The following is a 27,804-nucleotide window of genomic DNA, read 5'->3' as shown; positions in this document are numbered from 1 at the left end:
GCTCTTCTAAGCCATCCCAGGGTGTCCATGGCAAGCCTATTCTAGACCAGGTGCCATCTACTTCAACAAGACCCACAGGAGAGGAAACAACTTCTTCTGACTTCCAAAGAGCACTAAGAATGTTGCTGTCTACATTAACCAAAAACAAGAGAGACCTGGAGGATGGGAACAGAGTCCAAAACCAACCTGGCCTTATCCTGCCCTGTTCCACTCACTGAAGGGCTGCCTCGGATGTAGCCTCCTGAGCAGGTACCCAGTGACAAGGAGTAGGCAGGGGATGCTGTGGAGGTGGACAGAGACCAGGGAATACTGAGGCACCATGCACACTGGCTTGCGGTTTTCCAGCGGCATCAAAGGACCATGGTTTGTTCCCTCTGATCAAATGACATTCTAGAAAAGTGCTGTCTCTGGGCTCCAAGCCCTCTCCTCCCAGTCCACCCAGCTTCATGTGCAGCCAATCAGGCACCATCCATCAGGCTGACCTGACAGTACTTGAAACTGATGGCCCCACCAGGTCAAATCCCAAAACCCTTGGCTCCCTTCCCCAGTCACCATCTTCCCTCTCATTCCCCTCCAATTGCCCAAGAAACCCACCTAGTCCAAGGCCATTAGCCACCCATTACTGGAAGCCCTTGGGCTGCGTCCTTCCAAACTTTACTCCATAGGGTACTTAAACAAAAGCTGGGTGCTTCCTCCTGGCCCCCTGAGGCCTGGAGTCCAAATGCCTTCCTGCTTTACATGTCTCTCTCCCTCCATCTCCCTCAGCTTCAGCACCTTCTTTCCATTCCTCAAACAGTTGAAGCTGTCCCACCACAGGACTTTTGCAACCTGACTCCTCTCCCTGGAATGCCTTCCTCTGTACTCAGCCTCTCTCCACACAGGGCTCAGCAGAAACGCTCATTTCAAAAGGTCTTTGATGACCACCTACTAGCCAGCAGCATCTTCATTATCCCTCAGCACTGCCTCATCCCAACATGTGCTTACCACCTGCTTGCTGACCATCTCTGGTGTGTTCATTGTGGGTATGTGTCTGTCTGTCTTCCCAAGAGTACAATGCCAGATCTTTGAGGGCAGGGCATATGTTGGTCTAGATCCCTATTTCTCCCCTACAACTGAAACATATATTACCTCCCACCCTCACAGGAACTGTGTAAAGTATCTTGGATTTCCCTTTCCACTCTGGGGTGAGACACTTAGTAAGATAGTCACACAAAGAGTAAGGGCATGGCCAGCCCCCATGCTGAGGGTGGACTCTTATCATCACAGGCCCTACAATGTGGCCTTCATGTCAAAGCATTCAGGGCATCTTCTCAAGGCCATGCTTCCAGGGAACATGACTCCATACTTCATTTATACCTTCCTTCCCTCTGTCCAGGCACATTCTCCATCTTCAAACCCAGAGTTGGATATACCTGGGTACCAGGGACCATGGCTGTGTGCCTGGCTCACTCCTCAGAGGAAAGGGAACACCTTCTGTTCTGCTGGCTGACAGCTCTCTAGTGGCCCTCGCTGAGCTATGCACAGAGCCTGCCCACAGAGGCCCTACTGCTGTGTGGCAGTCACTCCACAGCCAAAGGAAACGGCACATTTTGCATATTCTGAATGGTACTCCTGATCAGCAGACACACATGATGAACATGAATGCCTCCAAGTGTCGTTTTCTCAGGCTTCAAAGCAGGCAGTCTTTGTGTGGGTAAATATTGAGTCGATGCTAAGAGGGGAGTGAGCTGTTAAGTTCTATTTGCTACTTTCATCCCTGGGCTCATAACAGAGCAGAAGCTAAACAAAGAGCAGCAGACGCTGGCACAGACCTTCAGCAGGTAGAGCCATTTCTGCTGGTCCTTCGCACATCAGCAATTTGCTTCTCCAACTTCGGCAAATATTTACCACTTTGGTTTTTATGTAATGGGAGGATAATGTATTCCACTGTCCTCAGAGCTACCTTAAAGGCCTTAGGAAAACAGGCAATTTACTGGCTATGTTTCTCTTGCCACTAAATACAAATCCAGTAATTGTTTATCTTTGAAAGTAAATGACTTTAACTTTTCGGCTTCAAATATTCAAACAGAATTCTTAAAGAAAAAAAGAATAAGAAAACCATAATCACACCAACCCTACAAAGAGCCTGATTTTTACACCTAACCTTTCACCCACACATGATCACACTGACCCACAAGCCAGGAAGTTTTATTACAAGTACAACCTAACTTCTAATGCTGCCCTAGTAACAAGACCCACAAGAAAATTCTAGCCACTGCCCAGAGCTAAACCAGATCAGGACTGCCCTCAGGTAAACACGTTTTCACCTGCCTATGGCTATAAACCAGTAGGCATAACCAGGAAAATGTCTGGAAACAATTCTGATGCATCATGGATCACCAAGTGGTCATACTGTGATAAGCAATATCACAGAAAGCCTACAGAACGGCAATGGGTATTACCTATAGCCAGCACTCCAGTGGTCTATACAGCACCTCAGTCTAGCTCCAGACACGTCTTGCAGGTGAGTAAGGACACTAAGAACCAGGATCACAAGTTACCAAGCCTACTCAAGGTCTCCACCCAGACAACCAACTCCAGAACCTCCTCCCATAAGCACAATGGGATCCGCCTCCTCTCTACACAGGCTCCACCGTAGAACCTGAGCAGCTAACAGCCCGCTCAGCAAAATATGGGTGCATGGTGTGCTAGAAAGATAAAAATAGGATTCCAACTTAAACCAGGAGAGTCTGCTCCTTTCATACAAGAAACCCTATTTTGGTGACAAGAACTTCCACCCACTTAACTCTATGCCAAACCTAAAAAGCCACCCTGTCTATAGTATCCTCCCCATCCCAGGTGAGAACTTCTCTGTGGATACCATCATCAAAGTAGCAGATGCCTTCAAGAGCTCTTGCCTCATCTGTATAAGGTCCTGAGCTATTACAACAGAAAATCGGTGGTAGCCTCCATGCCCATCAGTAAAGGGCTTGTGGGGAATCCAAAGAATGGCATTTGGATCTCTATGCACTACTCTGTAAATGCACAGGATTTCAAAAAGTGAAGTGTGGACCAGCATGTCCATCTGGGTGGATGAAGAAAAAGCCCTGCTTTGGAAATGCACACAGACCCAAGGCATCCCTCTGCAGACTGCTGCATAGGTTTCCAGAGAAGAGGAAAGGGTGAGAAGAACACACATCACAGTATGAGGCTTCTGCTGAGCACCATTCACCTGGTCCCAATCACAAGGAACTCAGACATAAGGAGACAAAGGAACATCTGACAAATCACTGCCTGCACACCTTAACTGTGCCAGAGTCAAAACACACAAGGAAGCTGTTTGTACTATCCTTGAAACTTTCCCTAAGTATAAAATGACATAAAAACGTTTGGAGCAATGTCCACAGACCACCTCTGACAGGGGACTCCTGAACAGGGGAAGGCAGAGGCACGTTTTCACTCTTCATCCTCTTGTGCTACATAATATTGTAAGATATGTGTGTGCTACTGATTTTTTTAAAACATAGTTAAAGGCCAGGTGTGGTGCCACATGCCTTTCTCAGCACTCAGGAAGCAGAAGCAGACAGATCTATGTAAATTAAAGGTCAGTCTAATCTACATAGTGAGAGAATTCTAGGATAGCCACAGCTATGAGGAGAGACCTACAAAATAAATTTTAAAAAAAAAGAGTTATTAATCTAAGAAGAAAAGATCCATTGACAAACTTCAAGATCTATGGTTTCCCTACTCCGGCCTACGTATCCTACAGCTTCCCAAATGCATGGGTCAGTTTCATGCAGCCCATCCACAGGCCCCACTCGCCACCTCCTGGCCAAGGTAGGCATTACACCTCTGGGCTAACAGCTCTCAAAGTACTGGCTGCTCTGGCACTACCTGTTGAAATTTTTTTTTCCCTCCTATGAGTGATCTCATGGCCAAGACCACCTCCCAGCCCTTGGAAAATTCAAGTACCTAGTATACATCTACCACTGAGTTCATTCAGCAAATACAGGCTGTGAAAACAAAAGAACAAATAATCAGATGGCAACTCCAGCCTAGCCAGGCTCCATGAAGATATTACAGAGGAGCAAGCAAATCACAAGCATTCACCATGATGACCATCCTCTCTCCCCAGTGCCCACCTGGGCCTTACCTGTCACACTCATGCCATCTCTGGTCCCATGTCTGCAAAGTACAGTAGTTCAGGATGGTAGTCACCAACCTCGCTCCCCAGAAGTCACTGACAACCCACAGCCTATGGAGTATACAGCCTCTAGGGGCTCCCCCTGAGGACTACAAGTAGGAAAAGTATCCTGAAGCATTAAGAAAAAAGGATGGCCAAGTGGTGGTGTACACCTTTAATCCCAGCACTCAGGAGGCAGAGGCAGGTGTATCTCTGTGACTTGAAGGCCAGCCTGATCTACAGAGCAAGTTCCAGGACAGCCAGAGTTACACAAAGAAACCGTGTCTCAAACACACACACACACACACACACACAGATGATGATAAGTATTTATTAGGAAACTTTATAGGGAATATGCTAGCAAACATGTCTAAAGGAAGATAATTGCCAGCATCTTAGGGACTCAATGTCGTGAAAATACAGCATGTGTGCAACATGTAATGACACCTTTGATCTTGTAAGAAACAGACAAGACACCCTCGGGGACTCACCAAGGTCTGTGTTGGGACCGGCAAGCAGATGTTTAAACTTGTCCAGCCGAGAGGCCTCTCTCTTACTCAGGGCTGAGCCACCAAGCACATGTGGGTCAGATGTCCTGCTCAGTGAAACAGTGGCCGAGTGGGGGAGAGACTGGGACCGCTGCAGAGGGACCGGATCGCTGGTGCTTTCTAGAAAGGATCGAAGAACAGAAGTTAAGGTTAGAAAAAGCCTCTCACCTCCTGACCACACCTTCTTCCTTCATCCATGTGTCCGCATGCTCACCATACCACTCACTAGCCCTTTGTGAACAGTCAGGTCACAGCTTTCCCTCTCCCACCATCCAGCACTAACTCACTGACAGTACTGTTCACCAGTGAAAAGATACACCTGCATAGGAGCACATCATGACAGCCAGGAAAGCCCCAACCACTCCTCTGATCTGGGTCTGACTCCCCACCCAGCAGCCTCAACTTTCAAAAGGCACAAACCAGTGTACAGTCAAAAATAAGCCACAGGTGTTTAGGGTAGACACTGCAGAAAAGCAGGGGCAAGAACTCCACTTATGCCTGCATCCATGCTGTCCCACTCCCTAGTCATGATAGAAGGCCATACAAGCAGCCCAGAGGCAAGACCTGAAGCTCCTGGGTGGAATCTGATCTTAGGGTTACCTGAAGACCTCTGCTCCTACCATCACCTACAGGCAGCATCCAGAACAGACCCCCACCCATCACCAAGAACAGGCACTGGAATTCAAGAGCAGAACGGCATGGGGAAAGTCTATGCATGTTGTGTGATACACATATGTATACTTGCATATAGAGGCTAGAATTTTACAGCAGGTGTCTTTCTTAAGCCCTCTGCCTCATTTTTGACAGCAGTCTTTCAATGGGCATGAAGCTCACTGATTTAACTAGACTGACTGGCCAGCAAGCGCCAAGGATCCGCCATTATCTATATATTCTAGTATACAAGACTATGGTGGTTTGGATAGGAATGGTTCTCATAGGCTCATATATTTGAAAACTTGGTCAATAGGGAGTGGTGCTACTTGACAGGAATTAGGAAATGTGGCCCTTTTTGAGTAAGTGTGACCTTGTTGAAGTATGTGTGGCCTTTTTGGAGTAGGTGTGGCCTTGTTCTAGGACATGAGGTTTCAAATGCTCAAAGCAGGCCCAGTGTCTCTCTCTTTCTGCTACATGCAGATCTAGATGTAGAACTCTCAGCTACTTCTTCATGTCTGCTGCATGCCACCATGCTTCCTGCCATGAATGTAAGCAAGCCCCAGTTAAACACTTTCTTTTATAAGAGTTGCTATGGTCATGGCATCTCTTCATAGCAAGAGAACATTGACTAAGACAGAGGCCACAAGAAAACATGTCATGGAGGCAGAATCAAACAGCTATCTGGAAGGCATAGGAGGGAGAGGCTAGAATCTGGCATGAGGATCTAGTGGCCCTCACATTCCTTCCTCATACAAGGAAGTATCAACAGAACACAGAACAGGGGCTAAGCCCTAGGCAGAGAAAAGAGGACCACATCTTCTCCACACATCCCTACAGCTCCCAGAACCAATGCAACCAATCCCAGCAGAAGTCCCACCAACTCAGCACAGGACTCTGGGGCCTCACCAATGGAGTGTGGGGAATGTTTAGTCTCTACCAGAGCACTGTAGAAATTTGAGCAGCATCCCTACCACACCTACCATGTTTAGTGACAAACATTCCCTGTTCCAGCTCTAACACACACTATCCAGGATACTGTCACATGTCCACCTGGGATCAGGATCTCTGGGTGAGAACCCCTGATCTCTGCAGTAGCCAGCATTAGCCTAGTGGGGACTCTGAAGCCACAGACCCTGGGTTTAACCCCCAGGCCCTCCTTGTAAGCAGCTCAACTATAAAAGCAGAACAACCCAACTCCCTCCTAGAAGCCTGGGGAGTTTAAAGAGTTTATCATCAAAGGGGCTGGCTATGGTACTAGCCACTCAGTGAACACCCACAGCACACTTTATTATGAAGTACTCAAAAAAACCTCTCCTAGAAAGCAAACACAGGACACTCAATCACAACTTGCAGAGGACACAGCAATGAAATCACAGCCACTTCTCCAGTAACATGACTTCCTAAGAACTAGTCACTTCACTTGTGCCAGAGAGGCTGACACAATGTGACACCATAGCTCCAGCATCTGCCTGAATCTGAATTTGCTTTTGGTCAGAATGCCCAGCCAGACACCATGTAGTCCTACTCACTCTCAGCTCCTACATCTGGTGTGCTGAGGGTCATCACCAGCAATAAGTGTCCTAGATCTTTTGGCAGCCGTGGGGGCTTGAGAAGTTGTGTTCATGGCTCCTAAGCACAGTTGATAGACAAAAGAATCCAGGGTCCCTGCCATACCTGGGACACCACCACTAGAGGGCACCCTGCCCAGGCTGAGCAGAGAGGCGGTGGAATGGAGCAATCCCCATCAGAACTCTCCAAGAACTCAAAAGCCACTGCAGTTCCTGGGTAAACTCAGTAATTCCTAATTTGTTGCCAATGAATTGCTCACCTGAAGAAACTGTAACTTTAACACATAACTCCCAGAAGGCAGTTCTGAAAACCTGGCTAGATACAAAACCCCTTTCTGAATCTAGTAGAGTAACCCTTAGGCTACTGTGAATCTGTTCTCTCTTTACCCAGGAGATGCATTCTTGGGTACTCCTTGCTCATTTCTGAAGGAGGCTGGAATCTCCCATCTCCTGTGCTCCCCCAAGGCCCTCTCTAGGGCCCATATATAACTCACAAGCCTTAACATGTCATTTGTAGAAAATGTGCCCTTGGCTCCACAAAGAAAGAAAAGCACATCCAGACCCCATGGACAAGGAGGCTGTTTGGTGGGCCTGGGAGTGCCACAGCCACATGAAAGATGGCCCTATAGGTTCTCATGGTCCAGAGTCCTGCTACAGACAGACACATATCCCTCCTTATTCGAGTCCAGTCCGTCCTTGTTTCTGTTGTCCCTTTATCTCTACCTGAAGGACAAGGAGTGTGGCTCTCACTGACAGACTTCACCAGGCGGAGGTCACCACTAGGAGCTACCAGAGGCTCTGCTATGGGCTGAGGCTCTGGCTCTGGTATCTCCTTCTGTGGGGGCTGGCTCTGCCTCTGGCTGTGGTTGCGCAGAACACGGTGAGCTGTCTCCATGACCACCTCAGAGTTCAGGCTCTCTGTCGCCATAGCCAGGAGCTCATCATCATCTTCGCCCGCATCCCAAGCATCACTGGTATTGCTCTCAAACTCCTGGAAGGTGCTGACCCTCTTGGCCTTCACTGGGGTAGTGGGCACCTTGGGCGTGGACTTGAGCAAGCTACAAAGCAAAGGCATTTTTACTGTGCATACTCAGCCAAAAAAGAATCCCCAATGAGAGGACTCTTCATCTAGATGTGGGTGCCAAGAAAAGCATAATTTGCAGGCATCAAAATAAGACTCGACACAGTACAGGCTGCATGATGGGGAGGGGGGATTTCGGGAGAGAGCCACTAAGCAGCACAGAACTATAAAGCAAGGGTGCCAAGGCTAGACAGCACAGCTTCACACTCTCTCCATCTCAGCCAGGCTCCAGAGCAGCAGCAGAGGGGACAGGGCAAGGGGACCTTGCAAAGAACACAGCCAGAAATGGTCTAAAGGAGATCCCTCCAAACGTGACTACACATACCATCCGCCCCAGTGTGAGTGAGGAACTATGACAGGCAGGTGCAGCCCTGCAGGCTCCAACAACAGTTGGAGGTGCCAAGCCCAGGACAGAGAGAGTGTAGCACAGAAGGAGAATTCACAGACTGGAGCCACACTGCCCTCAAGCTGGAAGTGCCAGCTCTGCCCTCTGCAAGGTGCTATGAGCCGCAGCCCCCCATATCCCACTGCCCAGCAACGGGGTAAACTATGCACAGAAAGCAATGTCTCATACAGCAAGCAACTGAGCTACCAGTTGACTGGGAGGACATTTTCCCTCCCTCAGAAACTCCAGTGAGCTGCCAGAAGCAGGACACTGACTGCCACTTACGTGCCATGTAACAGCGGGTCAAAAGGTGGGTGCTGGGCTCCATACACATGTTGAATGCTAGGAAAACAGGGAAACAAAAAAATTAGCTTTCCTCCCTAACTCTACTGAGAGCCCAACATTGAATCAAGAAAGGTGCCAGCTCCTAGGCCATATGACTAAAAGAAGCCACATTCTACCAGTGCTACAGGTCTAGCCACCCGAGGCTAAGGGCCAGCCCAATGATGAATAGCACCACACAGGCCCACACCACACCCCCACAAACAGGCTGGACATTCAGGCCCTTTCAGAGAGCAGGAAGCACAGTTCTCCAGGAGCCTCCCTTCAGGGAGCCTTGGAAGTCATCTCAAACCACTGGGAACACTAGGGTCCCTAAGCCACTGCTCACAAACATGTTTTACAAGCAGAACTTGATCTCACAAGGTAACTTCATGGAAATTTCCACCAAGTGCTATTCTCTCTGATTAACCAAATATAAACAAAGATTTCGTAAAACTTTAATCACTTTAAAAAGAAATGAAGACTGTAATTTCTCTAACAAAACCAGACAGGCTCAGCCAGCACCCTTACACCACAGATTCTCCCATTTAGGCATGTCGCAGGACAGAGGTGAGGCGAGGCCTAGGTATCTGTCACCTCTCAGCATGAGAAGCCACCTCTGAAGACTGGGACAGCAGGATATAAAGAGCGGGCCTGTGTTGGCTACAATGAGCTAGGGGTCCAAGCTAACCATCTCCTTTCACTTACAGGTTCAGTAAATAAACAAATCCCTATTCATCAGAGCCACTGTCGCCAGGCTGGTACAGTCAGTCCCAAGGCAGACATGACACTGAGGGTTTGACACAAGACCCTGGTGAAGAAAGAAGTGTGCAAAGAGAAACATGAAGACCAATTTGGGTAAGCACACGCAGGTTTTGATCTGTGTTTTAATGTAATCCTGGGACCACAGCAGGCTCAGCTGGCAACGGCACATTCTGCCAAGCCTAACAACCTGGGTTTAATTCCTGGGTTCAATCATCTATATGGTAAAAGGAGAGGATTGATTCCCTCTGATCTCCATTTAAGCACTGTGACACATGCACAATATAAATATAGCATTTTTCCTGGAGTTAAAAGATGTTTTTTTTTAATACAATTATTTTGATTATAGTCTTTCCAACCCTCAGCTCCTTCCCATCTCCCTCTCAAAAAAAAAAAAAAAAATCAAAACAATATGACAAAAAATACCAAACCAAGCTGGGCAGTGATGGAGCATGCCTTTAGTCCCAGCACTTGAGAGGCAGAGGCAGGCGGATCTCTGTGAGTTCGAGGCCAGCCTGGTCTACAAAGCTACACAGAGAACCTCTGTCTTAGGGGGAAAAAAAAATACCAAACCAAAACAGTGTGTGTGTACACACACACACAAGCCACGGAGTCAATTTTGTGTTGGTCAACTACTCCTGAGCATCAGACCTACCCTGGAATGTGATTGATAGACCCAGTAGCCCTCATTGGAGCAAACAGATTGTCCGTTTGCTAGCAGGTATCAGTTGCAAACAGCTTCTTGGCTAAGTCCATTCCCCATCTCAAACCAGTCTTTGTCTGGTTTAAATGTGTGTAGGTCTTGTGCCTGCTGTCACAGTGAGAGTTCATACATGTATCAGTCCTGCTGTGTCTGGAAGATGCTGTTTCCTTGGAACCACCCACTATCTCTGGTTACTATAATCCTTCTACCTCCTCTTCTGCATAAATCCCTGAGCCTTGAAGGGAACAGTTTGATAAGGACATCCCGTTTAGAAGTAAGTGCTCCAAAGCCTCTCACTATGCACATTGTCCAGTGCTGATTTTGGTCTCTGTGCTGATTCCCATCTATTCCAAGAAAAAGCTTATAAAACATGTTTTAATTAAATCCTGGGGTTGAAAGGATGGATCATCAGTTAAGAGGACATACAACTCTTGCAGAGGACTAAAGAGTGGTAAGTAAGAATCTGGGAAACAATAAGCTGATGGATGTTTATTCAGGGAGAAATCACTTACACCAGAAACAGATGACTGCTGCAGGTTCCTGTCCCAAGGATGCCTCCAAATGCTCTCTGTCTCCAACCAGGAAGTAAGAGGGTGAGCTGGAGTCCAGGACCCAAGACCTAGTCCCCCCCCCAGGTCACACCCACACCTGTCCCCACACCCTAATGGGCGTGGTCAGTGCAACAGGTGCTGGAGGGGTGGATATCTCACTACAGAGGACACAAGTTCAATTCCATGCACCCATATCAGACAGCTTAAAGCTACCTATCTCTCCATCTCCAAAGAACCAGATATCTTTTTCTAGCCTCCACAGGAACCTGCACTCCTATACACATATCCCTGCATAGTCACACACAATCATAATTAAAAGTAAAAATAAAATTAGGATCACCAGAACACCTCAGTGAATAAAACTGCTTGCCCCTAATCATGACAAACTGAGTTCAATCCCCAGGACCCACATAGGGGAAGGATAATACCTACAAGTTGTCATCTGACCTCTACCCACATGCTGTGGCACACATACACAAATAAAAATGTAGTGAGATTATTTTAAATAATAATAATAATAAACCTTTTTTAAAAATTAAACCCAACCTTCCTGACTCTGAAATGGGCTATGAAGTATTTCCCACATTATCATTTCCTTCTTCTTCAGTTTACTTAAATCATTTATTTACCTTCATATGTGTGACTTAGTTGCTGGGTGGTGGTGGCTCATGCCTTTAATCCCAGCACTTGGAGGCTGGTGGATCTCTGTGAGTTCAAAGCCAGCCTGATCTACAGAGCTAGTTCCAGAACAGCTAGGGAGCTAGGGCTGTTACATAGAGAAACCCTGTTTCAAAAAGACAAAAAAAGAAAGAAAGAAAAAAAGAGAGAGAGAAAGAGAAAGAGAATCCAGATGTGTGACTTAATGTGTAAAGAGACTAGAAGTAGCGTATATAAATTTAAAAGCATACTACGAGGCTAAGAGTGTTCAGACTTCCCTACATATGCCTCTGCAACCCCTTGTAAATCTCAATTATTTCAACATAAAATGTTTTAAACACCACAGGAATAGAATGAGCACCGGTTACTTCAGCTCTGGCCTGTGCCACTTCCCTGGACAGTATCACTTCTAATTTCACACTGTGCTGCCATATGGCTACAACATAATGAGTTTACCCAAGGCTGACTGTGAAACACAGAGCTGATTTAAAATTGTTTGTGGTTACAAGGACAGCAATAACACCTCTAGAGAGGAATGCCTACACACACTTGAAAACCTCCTGAGAACAAATTCTTGCAGTGGGAATGCCCTGGGCATAAGGCACGCATTTAAAGAGGTTTGGCTACGCTGCCAAAGGACAGTCAAGTAGTTTCCTTTCCCCCAGAAAGGCCTGGCAGATGGCCAAACACCACTAACTGGACAGAAGGGAAGAGATCGCCATGCTGGCTCTGTGCCTTAGATATTGTTCACTAGTACCTACCTCTTCTTTTTGTAAGCTATTCATATCCTGTGTCCATCTGCTAACAAGAGTTCACCTTCTTACTGATTTGCAAAGCAAGAATTCCTTCTCTGTCATTCATGCAGTATGGCCATAAGATAGCAGTCTACCAATGATGTCCATGTCCAAAATCTGTGAGTGCATTACCCTTTCCAGTACAGCCATCACACTTCATCATTACCAAGTTCAGCAGAAACTTTTAAAAAGGCATTTTTTACATAACCTCTCCTCACTGGCTTAAGGAAACCTTTAAGATAAACTAAAACATGGCATTGTTTTGTTTTCAGCTCATTTGTATGCCTATAACACAATATCTTAATTTTATCAAGTGTTTGCTCTTGTAACCTAAACATTTTAATGGACTATAACACTTTTTGGGTAGCAACTGTATGACCAGACAGAAGAGAAGCAAAAATAGGCACAATATCATCTAGTCCAAAGTGTTAAGGTCCTCACAGTGCCAATCAAAGTGAGCAGAAGCTTGGTGTTAGGATGCCCTGTGATCATTCCTATGGGAACACACCATGGGCTCACATTAATTCTAGTCTTTCTTTGTTTTCTTTTGAAAAGGCCCCACACCTAAGAGGGGCAGGTAAAAAATTCCTGACAGTGGGCCTAAGGAGATGGCTCAAAGGTTAAAGTGCTTGCCATGCAAGCAAGCAGAAGGATGGGAGTTTGGAAACCCACCCCCTCCGCCAGGACCCAGGTAAATAGCAGACAGCTACGTGAGCATGGCAGCTCACCTATAATCCTAACCTCAGGAGGCAGAGACAGAGAACCTGTAGCAGGCTGGATAGCAGGACCAGTAGTTCCACACCATCCAGTTCCAGGTTGACTGACAAACCTTGCCTTAACAGAAAAGTGGAGAACAATGGAGGAAAACTTGCACTTTAAGTGGCTAAGTATAGTTACATGGATATGAAAGGGGTGAGTACAGTTACATGGATATGAAAGGGTGAGTGATGTTACATGGATATGAAAAGAAAAACTAACATTCTTGCTGAACCTTGACCACCTGACTAGGATTTCTCTCATCAACCCCAGACAATACTCTACAAGGAAACCCAAACTAGTCACAAGAAGTGCCCATGAATACCCATCTCAACTGAGCCATCAGAGCTAGCAGCCTGTAGCAGCAGCCACCGGTCACAGTAAGACGAGAAAGTGGAGAGAGAGCCTTATCTCAGCCCCAACCTTTGAATCCTCCTAGTGACACCCAGAACACCCTGGGACAAGAATCAAGACCCCAAGGTCCTGTATAGTACCTGAACTTCTGACTACACAGACCCCTGGAGAATCAGATGTGCACTACATGTCAAGGGAGAGAAAAACTATATAGTACTGAGATCATGAACAACCTGGAGTGCCCTTTCCCCAAACCTCACAGAGGTGTCCTAACACTGGTGCAGAGTTCTCAGGGTGAACTGGTAAAGAGTTCCAGCACCAATACCTACTGGCTGGCAAAGCTTGAAGCAAGTCAACTCTCAGGGCTTTAGTTCCCCATCCTGGGAACAGACATGAGAATTTACACAGGGTGCAGATGTGAATTGGAGGCAGTGTGAGCTTGCCAGTGTGAAGCCCAGCATCCAAACAGAAACATAGCCCATGCTGTGGCCAAAACAGCCACAATGGTAGCACTGTGTACACAGAAGGTGACCCACATGGAGTACCTATCACTACTGCCAATCTATCTTGACTCCAACATTCACATGCTTCTTATTCCCCAATATATTCATATTCAAATCAGTAGGCAGCTTGGCCTGCAGGGCACTATTTGCATGTCATTTTCATAAAAGTCTCTGCAGCATTATCAAAGACTTCAGGCCTTTCCCTCCCAGCAGAGTGGGAAACTCATTAATTCTTCATAGGCAAACCACTTGTGTTTATTGAGTAGAAAATGTTCCAACAAAGTTCAAGCTCAGACTTAAAGGAGCCTCATTTTTATCTTATTAAAATTGTATTTATTTAGTCTAGCATTGCTAAAAAAAGACAAACAGACTTTAACAAAGCCACTGAAAAGCAGTCGCAAGTGACATGCATACTTACCTCAAATAAAGAAGCCTTTCTGTAAAAGACATTCATGGCTGGGAGTGTGCCGCAGGGGCATGTGTGCAGGATGATCCCTGACCACTCCACCCCCCACAAAAAATATAGTACACAAATATGCTTCTGAATAAATGATACATCTTTTAAAACTCTGCAATAACCTAGGGCACTAGGGATTCTTTGTGAAAAGAACACGATATAATACCACGTCCTGATACAGAGCCACAGAAAACTATGCAAATACATAAGGGAAGAGGCTAGGCAAAGTTTATGATACTAAGAAGAAAAAGCAAAAAATTTTAGCAGGGTTGGACATTGGAGCTAGGGCTTCCTGTGTGCTATGGCAGCACTCTAGCACTGAGCCACACCCCCAGCACACACATAATTAAGATGCTAAGTGATAAAGCACTTGTCCAGCATGCAGAAGATTCCAGGCTCTGTCTCCTAGAAGCTCATTATCAACTAAGGAATGAATACAAAGAAAGCAAAGTATGTGACTGTATACACATAATACGTACCAGCCTCAACAGACAGACCACAGTGGACAAAAGGAGATTGAATAATTGATTCACAGTAAACTGAAAGCAAGTTAAATATACCCATGTGTTCTTAATGTACAACAGATGTAACTAGTAAGTGTTCATGTAAAAACACTGTCATATTTGCATGTGTACATGAATGCCAAGATTCCTACCATGTGTCTTAGTTGGTTTTCTATTGCTGTGGTAAGCACCATAACTAAAAGCAACTTGTGGAGAAAAAGGTTTATTTCATTCTCATAACTGAAAGCAATGAGGGCAGGAAATCAAACAGGGCAGGAATCTGCAAACAGGAGCTGATGAAGAGGCTCTGCTTAGGTTTGTTCCTCGTGGATTGCTTAGCCTTCTTTCTATTGCACCTAGGTTCTCCAGCCCAGGGATGGCACCGCCCACAATAAACTGGGCCTTCCCACATCGATTATCAATCAAGAAATTGCACCACAGGTTTGCCCACAGGTCAATCTGCTGGGGAAATTTTCTTAACTGAGTTTCCCTCTTTCAAAATGACTCTGGCTTGTATCAAGTTGACATAAAAGCTGCCAATACAGCATGCAAGAGAATGGAGGCGTAACTCAGAACAATGACTATCTAGATGCAGGGAGAAGGAATTGGGTGCAAGGTGAAAACTCAGCAACCACCGATGTGTGTGACACTTCTTCTTGGCCTGGAGGAGACTCCTGTGTTCTAGGTGCTGTAGCAGCCTATACAGTTCTTTTCTGTCTCTAACTAGTCTTCTAATGAAGGAGGCTCTAGGGTCACTGAGGCAGAAGGGTCAAACAACAGAGTTCTCAGGGATGCAGGTCATACAGAGCTGGAGAAAAGAAAGCCCAGCACGACAAGCAGCCAACAAGTAGAAAGGTGGGAAATCTTTCCACCAATAGCTTTGGGGTACCGGCCGTAGGGCATGGCCTGGGGTGCTACATGAGGAATGAAAAAGCTGGAGGAGAAAGCCAGCATGCTCTCTCTTGCTCTGGCTCATGCTTAGAGAGGTAGCACAGGCTGAGTCTTAGTCTGTATCTGTGAGTCTGGTCTGTCCTTTTTCATTGCACCTCTTAATAAGTCAGTGTTTATTACCTCTGTGAGTTCACACCTCAAAAAGGCCCGAGGTCTATCACCTGGTGAACCAGGAACAACAGTGGCTTGTCCATGTAAAGTGAATATTAGATCATAAAATGAATGAAACCAGGTAGGTGCTGTATACCTAGAATCCCAGCATTTAGGAAGCTAAGATAGGGGATTTTTTTTTTTTTTTTTTTCCGGCCTGGTTTTTTTGAGACAGCGTTTCTCTGTATTGCTTTGGAGCCTGTCCTGGAACTAGCTCTGTGAACCAGGCTGACCTCGAACTCACAGAGATCCGCCTGCCTCTGCCTCCAGAGGGTGTGCACCACTAACACCCAGCATAAGGTAGGGAATCTTAATTCAGGGTCATCCTGTGCTACATAGCCAGACCCTGTCTCAGACACAGAGTAAGGAAGTGACAAATGACCCCTAACTTACTGTGGCTCAACACTATTTCCAAACTTCACAAAGGTGTGAAAGCAACACATACTCAGCAGAAAATACACACAACACTTTAACTATGATCTTTCCCAGGCTCACAGTATCGTAATACTTTTCTCAATACTGGGCAGCAGCAGTGAGCCAGTTCATGGCCAGCCCTGCAGCAAGACCGGAAATCGTGATGCCGCACAGTGCACTACACCCCTAGGTCTAGCAGGTGGCAGGGCTATGTGCACTTTCAGCTTACAACGGGGCAACAGACTGTAACCACAATGTAAACTGAGGAACACCTTGGCTGTCTCATGCTGTAGCATAGACAAGCCTTAAAAGTAAGCAAAATGAAAAGGAGGTCCAACAGTACTCAAGAAGCTGAGGCAGGAGGGTGGCAGGTCAAACCCAGTCTGAGGCAGGAGGGTGGCAGGTCAAACCCAGTTTGAGGCCCTGTCTCAAACAAACAAAAAGCAGCCAAACACACTGTATGATTACAGTAATATGAATTGTGGTTCACCACAGAGATGGGATACATTATGGCTTCCAGGGAAAAGGGTGGAAAGTAAGGCATAATAAGATATGGTTTCTCTTCCTGGCAATGAAAGTAGTCTAAAATTAATTGCAGTCATAATTAGACAATTCTGAATATGCATTCCAAAACCTGAATGCCTGAGCCGGCAAGATGTCTCCTTGAGTAAGAGTCCTGAGTTTGAATTCCAGAACCTACAAGGGGGAAGGAGACCAGATTCCCAGACTGTCCTCTAAACTTTGTGTTATAGTATACCTACCTTCACACACAAAAGCACACACACATGAATTTGTTTATATTTGGATATTTTAATGGGTGAATTGTATGGTATGCAAATGGTATCACTATAAAGAAGGAAGGAGAAATGAGTTATGATGCTGTGACCTCAGGCATGCACACATACACACACGCACACACACACACACACAAGAAAGCAGGAAAACTTAAAAAGGACTCCTTGGTTACCAGAATGCACTGAGGGGCCATTAGTTATGCTCCATTGTCCACCCCGCACATAGCTTGATGACCCCAGAACAAAGCAGGCAGGAAGGGCTCCCAGAGGACAGAAGAGCAAGTGAAGTACATCACTGAGGCACAGGTGGCAGCCCTGTTACACAGCACAGCTCTCACTCAGAAGCAGGGCAAACTAGACAGAAGGCAATGGATCCAAGGTGAGCCAGGAAGGGCAGCAGAGAGATGTCCAAGCTCATGCCTCACAGTCCCTAATGGGTTGGTTAAAGTTTATCTTTTTCAGCACAAGGGAACCCTATTAAAATGTCAGCTCAAAAAAAAAGAAAAATAAATGGGGGAGGGTGCACACCTTTAATCCCAGCACTCAGGAGACAGAGCTAGGTAGATCTCTGTAAATTCAAAGCCAGCCTGGCCCACAAAGAAAGTTTCAAGACAGCCAAAGCTGTTACACAGATAGATAGATTGATGGATGGGTGGGTGGGTGGGTGGGTGGATAGGTGGGTGGGTGAACAGATGGATGAATAGACAGACAGATAAACAGATAGACAGACAGACAGACATATAGATATAGATAAGAAATCCAGGCAATGGTAAAACACACCTATAATCCCAGTACTCAGGAGGCAGAGGCAGGTGAATCTGAGTTAGAGGCTAGCCTGATCTATAGAGCAATTCCAGGACAACCAGGACTATACAGAGAAACCCTGCCTTGAGAAAAAAACAAAAACAAAAGTCAGCTCAAGAAGGAGAAATGAGAGAGCCAAGATGAGTAGGAAGCGATAATGTAGCCTAAAAATCAGAGGTACCCCTAGAGAGCTGGAATGGGACAAGACAGACTGGAGACACTGCAGAAATGGACAAGAGAGAGAGAGGCCCTGAGGTCATACCACCAAAGCAGTCTTGACCAGTCAGGAAAGAAAAATGGCAAGTTCCCCAGTTTGACCTTCACTTGAGGGACACCATAAATACTGTCTGCTATGCATGGACCAGCTCATTAAAACCATTCATCAAATACCACATACTAGCAGCACCCAATGCTAGCATCAAAAGGGGCAAGAAACAAGTGACTTCCCTATTGTTGGGTTGCTTTCGAAAGATGGGCAATCCATTAAGACACTGCACAAAGAACAGTCAAGGAGGAATTCAGCCACAAGATCATAGGTTCTAACAAGACGGCAGCTCCCCCTAACTGGTAGAGGCAGCTGTCCCTGATGCTAAGGTCCACCAAAGGACTTGCCCCTCTCCAGTATCTGGTCTTTTGTCTCTCTACTTATATATCATATATCCTCAGCCAGCATCCCTCAACACTCATCTCTATCAAGATGACAGGAATCAACATCATCCATTTGAGTAGAAATGCTCAAAGAAACATGCCTCTTCACATTAGCATAGCAACATACATGAGGTAATAAGCAGACAACAGCTTCAGGACCTCAGTCACTGAGGTCTGGCTAATGCACAGCTGGGCTCAGGCAGACACAGTGTGAATGTAGAGAAAGATAGCAGATCAGGGTATAATGGGCAAATCCTGTGCATACATCATAGCTGAGGTGCATTCTCAGAGGGCAAATCCTAGAATGAGCAAGTACATCGAGGAGGGGCTCTGGGACAGAACCAATGCTTCACATGAGGTAGGGAAGGGCTCTGAATTGAATGAGCATACCTATAGGAGTCCAGCCAGCTCACAGAGGACCAGCAGCCTTGGGGCGGGGCTCAGCTTCCTCACAGCAGCCCATGCAGTGAAAGTAAACAGCATATGTGAGGGACTCTCTGCAAGGCCAGGCTTAGACTGCACTGTCTCTCCAGTCACATCATCCCCAGCCCTGATGCTCAGTGTATGAGAGAATCCACAGCTGTACCCTGTTGTAACATTCAGTGCTGGGGGGTGAGGGGGCCAGGAGAGGGAAGGCAGAACTTCCACACTATCCCAAGAAAAGAGGAAAACAGCATTACAGAAAGGGAGAGCAGAAAGGCCAGGGTACTCACAACAGAAGTTCCTAGCACAAGCCACAGGAATGAGAAGAACAGTAGCCCCACTCTCTTGGATCCTATGACATCTCTGCTTGCTATCTGCAACATGAACACCAGGATGAGCCTAAAAGAAGCTGTGTGCCTAATTCGGCACAGCCAAATTCCACCTGGCAGCTCAGCGGCTCCGTGCTTTCTGGGCTGAGGAGCCCAGCACACCCTGAAGGTTCTGAGAAGCTGGTGGGAGCCCAAGATACCCCTGGAAGGACCAGTTCCAGTGGGCTGGGGTGAGTCAGCTTTCTTAGAGATGCACAGCTAGAAGATGAGGTGGGGATGAGAAGCCATGTTGACAGTTGAGGCATAGAGCAGACAAACTCCTCCAGTTCAAGCCCAGACTCTGCTTCCAAGCCAAACAGCTCTGAGCAAGTTACTAGGCTTTATTTAGTCTGTTTCATCTGTAAAGGAGAAACCACAGTTTCATTCCCAACTACTATGAGGACTGGACCGAGACAAGCACTCAGTAAACAATCCCATACCCCTGCCACCAGCCCTGGACACAGCACAGGCACCTACTCTAAGAATAAGTTTTAAGGATCGATCCCTAGATTCCACACAAGAAGGGAGACATGGTTGAACACAGCTGCTCCTGAGGCCAAGAGACATTTCCCACATCCCACTTTTGTGTGTGGTCCTTACAGCCCCCTTACTGGCAGAAAGCCTGGTCCCTGATGCTGGACCCCATCACAGAATGGCCTGCAGAGCTCCACATGGCAGGTACTGGGAAGTGAGGGATCACTGAGCCTTGGGGGAAGGGGGGCACTGTAGGAAGAGGAAGGTCATTCTATGGACCAGGACCATGGCTGGAGTACAGAGATCTGGAGAACAGAGCAGAGTGAATCTCACTGTCCTCACTTAGCCATACTCCTCTTTTTTCCTGAACACAGCAGGGAGCTGAGAATCCACTTGCTGCCCTCCTGGTTAATAGACTACATAAAAATAACAACAAATCAAAACATTACTAGGCTTTTGTTGCTGCTATTGGTGGAGAGAGATGCCAGGACCTCACACATGCCAAGCCAAGCAAATATTCTGCCTGTGAGCAATACCCTAGCACAAGGAACTTTTTTTTCTTAGTTTAGTCTTCATTTAAAATTAATTCCAGTATCAATTTTCTACATTAAATATGCAAGGGAAAATATGACTCACATTTATTTTCAAACTGTTGCTGATGAAATGAGACATTTGACATGGCAACATGAAGTTCTCATTGAGGGGTAGGAAAAAGAATTACACACACAGTAGAACTACCTGCTAATGCCTCCACAGCTCCCAGTCACACGGGGAACCCTCCACCATGTCAACAGGAACTTGAAGAGAAACCCGCTTCCCGAACACAGCCCCCATGGACCCCATGGCTTCCCCATGGGGATTCAAGCTCCAGGGCTTCCAAGAAGCTGAGAAACAGGAGTGTGGACATCAACAAGGAAAATAACATTTCAAAGCCACAAGTCAGGAGACAGATCTCTAAAAGCACAGGACAAGACAAGGACAAGAGAGGCAGGGCCTGTTTAATGCCAAGGCTGGACTAGCAGGACACATGACAGGAGAGTCTCTGCTCACTTCCAGCACTTGGGAATAAAAGCACTTTGCAGCGGCTATCCAGAAGCTTTGAAGGCTAACCAGAATAACCCAGCCCACAGTCAGAAGCAGGATTCTGCTGACAGAGGTACTGGGGGCCAACTGCAGTTCCTCCCCACAAGAAACCCTCAGCACACTTCATACAGAGAATAGAAGTTAGAAAGTGGCCATGGTTTTTCAGCAGACTACAGTCTAGATGTGGGCCAGCAGCATTTCATGCTGGAAGCTCAAGGGGAGAATCATTTCCTGCTCATTCTAGCAATGGGCAGAATTCAGATTCTTGCAGTTAAAGGACCAATATTCACATTCTCAGGCTTCTCAAGACCACACCACATTCCTTGGCATCTGGCCCCATCCTTCCTATACAAGGCCAACTGCTATGGGCCAAGTTCCACTCCTGCTGATTCTCTCCAACCATTTTTAATAGTTCATGTAGCTCTACATAGGTCAGACCTAACCCCAGTACAGGCCAACTGACTGACCATGTTACATGACCAGCTCTGTCATGTAGCATGGCTTATTCACAGGTTCTAGGGAGGGGGGACACAGATCTTTGGGACCATGCCCCAGGCCACACACTGGTGATCATGCCAACCCCTAACATCCAGGCCATCAGTGAATGTGAAAGCACCATTTGTCAGAGCCTTAATCCTGTCCACTCCTCCAATAGCCTCTGCCATTGTCCTTGCTTCCTGCCTGTTTCCTCTTGCCCATTCTGCAAGACTGAGAGTTGTCTACTATGCCCCACTTAATGACCTTCAATACTCTCAAGAGTCTGTATTCAGATCCAGATCTTCTCCACAACCTTCAAATGCCTCCAAAGCCTTTACAGCCTGGTATGCTTGGGCTACTCTAATCCCTTCCCAGCCACAGGTGTCCCCTGCAGCCCACCCTGCATCTCTGAGGGGCAGTCTGACTCCTTCGACACTTCCAGGTCCCAATTTAGACCGAATGTCTTCAGAAGAGATGTGACCATTTCCCCTTGTAGGATCCTGATATTCTCCCAACATGCCCAAATTATGACATTCACAGAACTACAGTCAGTATGCATATTTTTAAAGATTTATTTATTATGTATAAAATGTTCTGTCTGCATGTATGCCTGCATACCAGAAGAGGGCATCAGATCTCATTACAGTTGGTTGTGAGCCATGTGGTTTCTGGATTTGAACTCAGGACCTCTGGAAGAGCAGCCAGTGCTCTTAACCACTGAGCCATTTCTCCAGCACCCCCACCCCCGCCAGTATGCATATTCACATGTTCACTGGCCCTTACCCTGTTGGCCTCCCTGAGCAGTATCTGCTTGTCCAACCAGCACTCAGTCTTGGGCATGTCAAAGGTGCTCATACATGTCTGAAAAGCTCCATTACCCCCAGCACTCCTCCCACTTCAACTGGGACTGAAACAGCTCTATTGAGCAGTCTCATTTGCTTACACTCCTCAAGGTTCCAACAATAGAGGCTGAAAGCTGTCCCAACCACAGCTGAGGCTGCACCTCTGCCCTAGCCTTACCCATGGAATACAGGGCCTCCCTACAGTTGAGCTTAGTCTTTGACAACATTGTACTTCCAAATACCATCCCTCACCTACCCTAGCAACATGCATTGCCTACTGCCAGCAGTACTCAGAGTCAGGCAGAGCCATGATAAAACATTAAACACCAGTTCCATCCTGAAAGGCTGCCTCAGTTTGCAAATCCAATGTGTGCAGGGTTCTGTTAGCATTTAAAGCAAGTGTGGCAGGAATTCCAACTGTGATAATGGCAGAGAGCAATAGCTCTTTGAGTCAATGGCTCCAGATAGAACAGGCCCACGAGAAGCAAGGACCCAGGCCTTCTGATTATTACTACCCACCTACTCTACTGCCTTTCCCACTGAAATGACCATCACTCCTGTCCCTTACCTGAAAGTGTTCCAAGAGGTTCCTACCTGGTTGCCCTGCTCATGCCCTTCTCCCCTCTGCTGTGTTTCTCTTCATGAAAGTAGCCACAGAGAGCTGCCCCTGGCACACAGCTACTCAAGTCTCGGAAGGCTCTCCACCCACTCAGAATGAAGAGAGTAATAGTCCCCATCTTGCTTTGACCATATAACCCTGTCCTCCCCCTCAGCTTCAGCCACCTTGGTTCCTTGCTCCCCTCTTACACCAGCCCTGTTCGAGGAACAGAGATCTGTACTCTGAAGGCACCTTCTCATCAAGGGTACCCAGCCACTGTTTCACCACGAGATCTTCCCAATACCCACCCTTCTTTCCTGCAGAGCTTTGATGGCAGTTACCACCATCCAACAGTTAGCTCTCTATGGGAGGAGCACAGATAGTGGTTAATTTTGTAGATGGCAAGTAGTAGAAGTTAAATAAAAATTAACTAAATGCTCTCAGGTAATCCAAGAGATAACTATCTCTCTGTGTCTCTGTCTCTCTTTAATCTGAAAAGAATAGAGCTAGGCTGTGTTAGACAGTTTTATGTCACTTGACACAAGCTAGAGTTATCTGAAAGAAGGGAACCTCAATTGAAAAAATGCCTCTATAGGATCTGGCTATAGGGCATTTGTTTGTTCATTTGTTTTACAAGACAGGGTTTCTCTGTATAACAGCTCTGATTGTTCTGAAACTCAATTTGTATAACAGGTTGTTCTTAAACTCACAGAGATCTGCCTGCCTCTGGCTCCCGAGTGCTGGGATTAAAGGAGTGTGCGACTAAGTCTAGCTTGTAGGGCATTTTCTTAATTAGTGAATTAAAAAGGCAGGGCCCAGTCCATTGTGAGTGGTGGCACTCAGGGTTGGTGATACTGACTTATAAGAAATCAGACTGAGCAAGCCATGGGGAGCACACCAATAATTAGGACCCCTCCATGGCTTCTGCATCAGCTTGTGCCTCCAGGTTCCTGGCCTGTTTTTGAGTTTCTGATTCTGACTTCCTTCGAGGATGAATAGTGATATAGAAGTCTAAGGCAAACAAACCCTTTCCTCTCCAACTTGCATTTTGGTCATGGTGTTTTATTGTAGCAATGGAAGCCCTAACTAAGATATAAGTCAAGCAAATTTTCCCTTGGCTGTCATGGCCACCTGTGTAATGTAGCCCCCTTCTATTACAGATACAAAAATGGCTCCAGGAATAACATACATTGGAGACTATCACACAGAAGAGATGCTAAGACCCACTCAGCTCCCTAGTCTCCTGGCACAAGGTATAGTCTTTCTATATGGGAGCTCATCCAGAAAAGGAAATTCTAAGAAAGACTCAGTCAAATACCCATCCAAAGACCAGGAAGTGCACATAACAGAAGGTCTTACAGGAAGACCATCTCTCATGCAGCTCTCTAAGCCAAGATTTTTTTCTCACTCCAGGCTAACGTGGGAGACAGCTTGGATCAACCACCATTCTTGAGTCTTTACCAATGAAGATGAGAGAGGGTAGCACATCCTAAACAGGCAGAGCTTGTAACATAATGAAGAAGCCAGTACATGAAAGAGTACCTGTGTCCCAGCAGCAGAGGAAACAGCAAGGTATTAAGGAATCTGGCTGCAGATGAAGTGTGAAGAGTAAAAAGAGGGAAGGAACATTCCAGTCAGACTAACAAGCATGAAAATGGAAGACTAGTACAGCATGGGATGTGGAAGACCCTAGACACAAAGCCCATCAGCACTGCTGGGGGCACAGTTCAAAAACAGAATGGGCAGGGATGGAAAGCTGAGCAGTGGCCAGGTTATAAAGGTGTGAGATAACGCAAGAAACATCTGTGTGAACTCACATTTCTAGAGAAGAAGCCAAGCAGTTTTAAACCCAGCCTGCCTTGGTGAGTGCTGCCTAAAGGACAAGGCCATGTTTTGCAAATGACAAATCCCTGGTAGATAAAATATTGGTGGAGCACCAAGTCCTTGCTGGATCTCCACCCACCATCTGCACTGTCAAGGAATTGACAGGGGCTCTGCCTCACACAGCTCCCTTCACTGTCTGGAACTCTGGGTAAGATTCCGTGGTCTCCTCCCAGAACTTCCCTGGTGGCAGACAATCATCAGGCCCACATGAAAGAGCAGGTGACACCTCAGGAGCCTGGCCTAGCACTCTGCTAGCATCACACTATACAGGTGAAAACCCAGAATGTAGGCACTGAACAACTCAAAAAGGAATGGGGCACAACTTTGCACACTCTCCTTCTGGGAGATTTCCAGACCATCATCCAAAGCAGGACATGGCCACAGGGGAGGCTACAGGGCAGAAGAGCGATACAAAGGCTACACAGGCTCTCTGCAGAGCCCAGCCTCTCCCCTGTCCTGTCCTCAGCAGCAGCCTCTAGCAAGTCACAAGATTTCCCCATCACTTCTGTGACATGGCAGCTGCTCTCAAAAGTATCTGATATGATGCAACAAAGTCAAGCAGAAAGAAGTCTGTCTTTGGTAATGTGGGGTCACACTGAAAAGACTGGGACTACACTCATTTCCTATGACAACCATAAAGATAGTTGCCTAAAGAAGTAGAAATGCATTCCCTTTTGGGTCATGAAACTAAGGTGTCAGCAGACTATGCAGTCTGTGAGGACCGTTTCCTTCCTCTTCTAGCTTCTGATGGTTGCCAGAAATCTCTGGCTTTAACTTATAAACACATCACTCCAATCTCTGCTTCCATCTTTGCAAGGTCATCTTCTTTACTTCTGTCTCTTCTGTAACTAAAGTTCCACCTTCTTATGGGAACCAGAGACTAAATTGGGGCATCCCAACTGCAGGATGGCCTCATCTTAGATCAATGATGTCTAGAAAGACCCTGCTTCCAAGCAAAGTCAGTCACAGTTCCATATGTACAAGTAGGGATGACACAGTTTAGCACAGTACAAAGACAAACTACCATTCTAGGTGTAGTGACACCCACACGTATACTTGGGAGACTGAGGCAGGAAGATCAAAAGCTCAAGGCCAGCCTGCAGTATAAAAGAGATCCCACCTCAAAACACACACACACACACACACACACACACACACACACACACACACACACAAAAGAAACAGTCTTTGATGGAAGGTTGAGTTCTATAACTACACACAGCAACTCCATTTTTTTAAACATCAGTTGACTCTTAATAATTTAATTGTGAATTACAGTTCAGTCTTAAGTAGAACCAAAGCCTCAAGATGTAAAGGAAAAAGTCACACTGTCATGTGACTTTTTACTTTTTTTTTTTTTTTTCTGAACACTAGGCTCTTCATGTTTGTCCCTGTGACAGTAAGAACTTGTTCTCACTATTATTCCAGTATCTTCCACTCATCTCAAACTATGACATTGGGGGTTTTTGTTTGTTTGTTTGTTTGTGTTTGTTTGTTTGTTTGTTTGTTTAAAACTGTTTGAGCAAGTGTGGTCCTGGTACAATAGAAATACAGTGTCTGGGAACCTCTGAGGACTTCCTCCATCTTCCAAGTCTCTGTGGCCCTTTAGTCAGTAACTCCAGCTATCTCCCAACCACTCTGAAAGTACATTTTATGGCTGAATGCGGTGAATGTCAAAGTTTACAATTTTAACACTCAGACATAGGAGTACTGCCCATTTTCCGTACTAATGAATGTTTCTATTTAAGTTACTTTAATGTCAGTATCTTAGGGACTGGAGAGATGAATCTTAAATGTCAGTATCTCAGACGTTGGTTTGGGAACCTTTGAAAACTTGAGATGTGCTCATCTGAAACACGGTCTGGTCAGTGGCTGACTTGTTCTTAGGCATTTTCCATGAACTGTCTCTTCATTCTCTAAGGCCTGGAGAGGCGTCAGGTCATGACCAATCAAAGGACTTTGGAGCGCCATAGCTTCCAGACTGAACCCAAGTATTATTTGTTCCTGTTGCTCTTAGAATATTGGAGTCTAGAGCCAGAAGGTGAGAACATAGAAATCCACAAGGCGTTTCCATTCACAAAGCAAAAGCACCAGCTCACAAGAGAAGGCCAATCAAGAGATCAACCTCCCCAGCAGGCGCTGCCCCTGCCCGGCCAGTTTCCTGACTCCACCAAACTCTCCAGGGCATGACCCGCGTCAGTTCCTTCCAGCTTCCCCAGGGAGCCAAGGAGTTTCGCGGAAGAGAACCTCCCAGACTCTGGAGACACTTGGGTTAGGTCTTCGTCCTCCTCGCCCCGAGGTGCAGCCACTGTCACCTCACAGACTCCACGCCCCCACTACCGACCCCCACTCCCAAACCCCTCACATCGCCCAACAGTCACCTTGGAGCCCAAGTTCCCCTCCCTAGACCACGGCTCCATCCACAGTCCAACAGGACTGCACAGCTACCTGACCTCTGACCCCTGACCCCGACCCGGTCCTCCCCGTCACACCCACCTGCCCGGGACTTTGCTGTTGCTGCGCTTCCAGAACTGCTTCCTGGCCCCGTCGCTGGCCATGGCCCTTCCTCATCCCTCAGATCCGCAACCCTGACACCCGAGCGCTGCCGGTCCACCCTCGGCAGCCCTCTCCTGTGCCCCGGTGGCCCCTCAGCGATACCAGGACTCCCGAGCGCAGACCCGAGAGGCGCTTCCGCCTCCGTCCGGAAGTTGTGACTCGGCGCTTCCGGAAGTCCCGCCTTCGTCGCGGCTTCTGCGCTTGATGCCATGAAAAGGCGACGCTGGGGAGTGCGCGTGGCAGTTCCGCAGTCGTGCAGGCGGAGCCTTCGGGTTTCGTGGATTCGGGCTGCTCTGGGAGCTACCCGGCTGTGCGGCGTTGGCCGAGGCCCCTGGATCCCCGCCTTCGACCCCAGGGGCGGGCTGCCGGCCATAAACTCCGGAGCCGCGTGCGCCTGGGGTCTTAGTCTGCATGCTTTGCTCGCAGCCGACTAGCACTGAACCGGGATCACTTCACCGTACGGTGAAGTGAAGGAAGCAACTACCGCCAGAGCGTATCGAAGGCCATGGGGCAGATCCGCCTGGATTCAGCTGAAGAACAAAGGGGCAAAAAGGCGTGAAGAACCATCTGGCCGGTGCT

The 27,804-nt window shown here is 47.0% G+C and overlaps 1 protein-coding gene across 2 annotated transcripts in view; it reads right to left on the bottom strand.

Moving 5' to 3' along the window:
- Positions 1–27,536, bottom strand: part of Tbc1d22a (TBC1 domain family member 22A) — a 286,880-nt gene extending 259,344 nt beyond the window's left edge. Inside the window, exons 1-4 of one of the 2 annotated variants that reach the window (XM_051189571.1) lie at positions 27,166–27,376; positions 8,684–8,740; positions 7,656–7,990; positions 4,654–4,830 (exon numbers count right to left, since the gene is read on the bottom strand). In XM_051189571.1, the coding sequence (XP_051045528.1) occupies positions 4,654–4,830; positions 7,656–7,990; positions 8,684–8,740; positions 27,166–27,227 (631 nt within the window). In that variant the 5' untranslated portion in view covers positions 27,228–27,376. Of the gene's footprint in view, positions 1–4,653; positions 4,831–7,655; positions 7,991–8,683; positions 8,741–27,165 lie in introns of both variants that reach the window. The other variant, XM_051189573.1, reaches the window with a different exon arrangement.
- Between the last annotated feature and the right edge of the window lie 268 nt (positions 27,537–27,804).

The sequence above is a fragment of the Phodopus roborovskii genome, unplaced genomic scaffold (genome assembly GCF_943737965.1).
Source record: "Phodopus roborovskii unplaced genomic scaffold, PHOROB, whole genome shotgun sequence".
NCBI classification, from domain to species: domain Eukaryota; kingdom Metazoa; phylum Chordata; class Mammalia; order Rodentia; family Cricetidae; genus Phodopus; species Phodopus roborovskii.
This window is presented reverse-complemented; position numbering and strand designations above follow the sequence as displayed.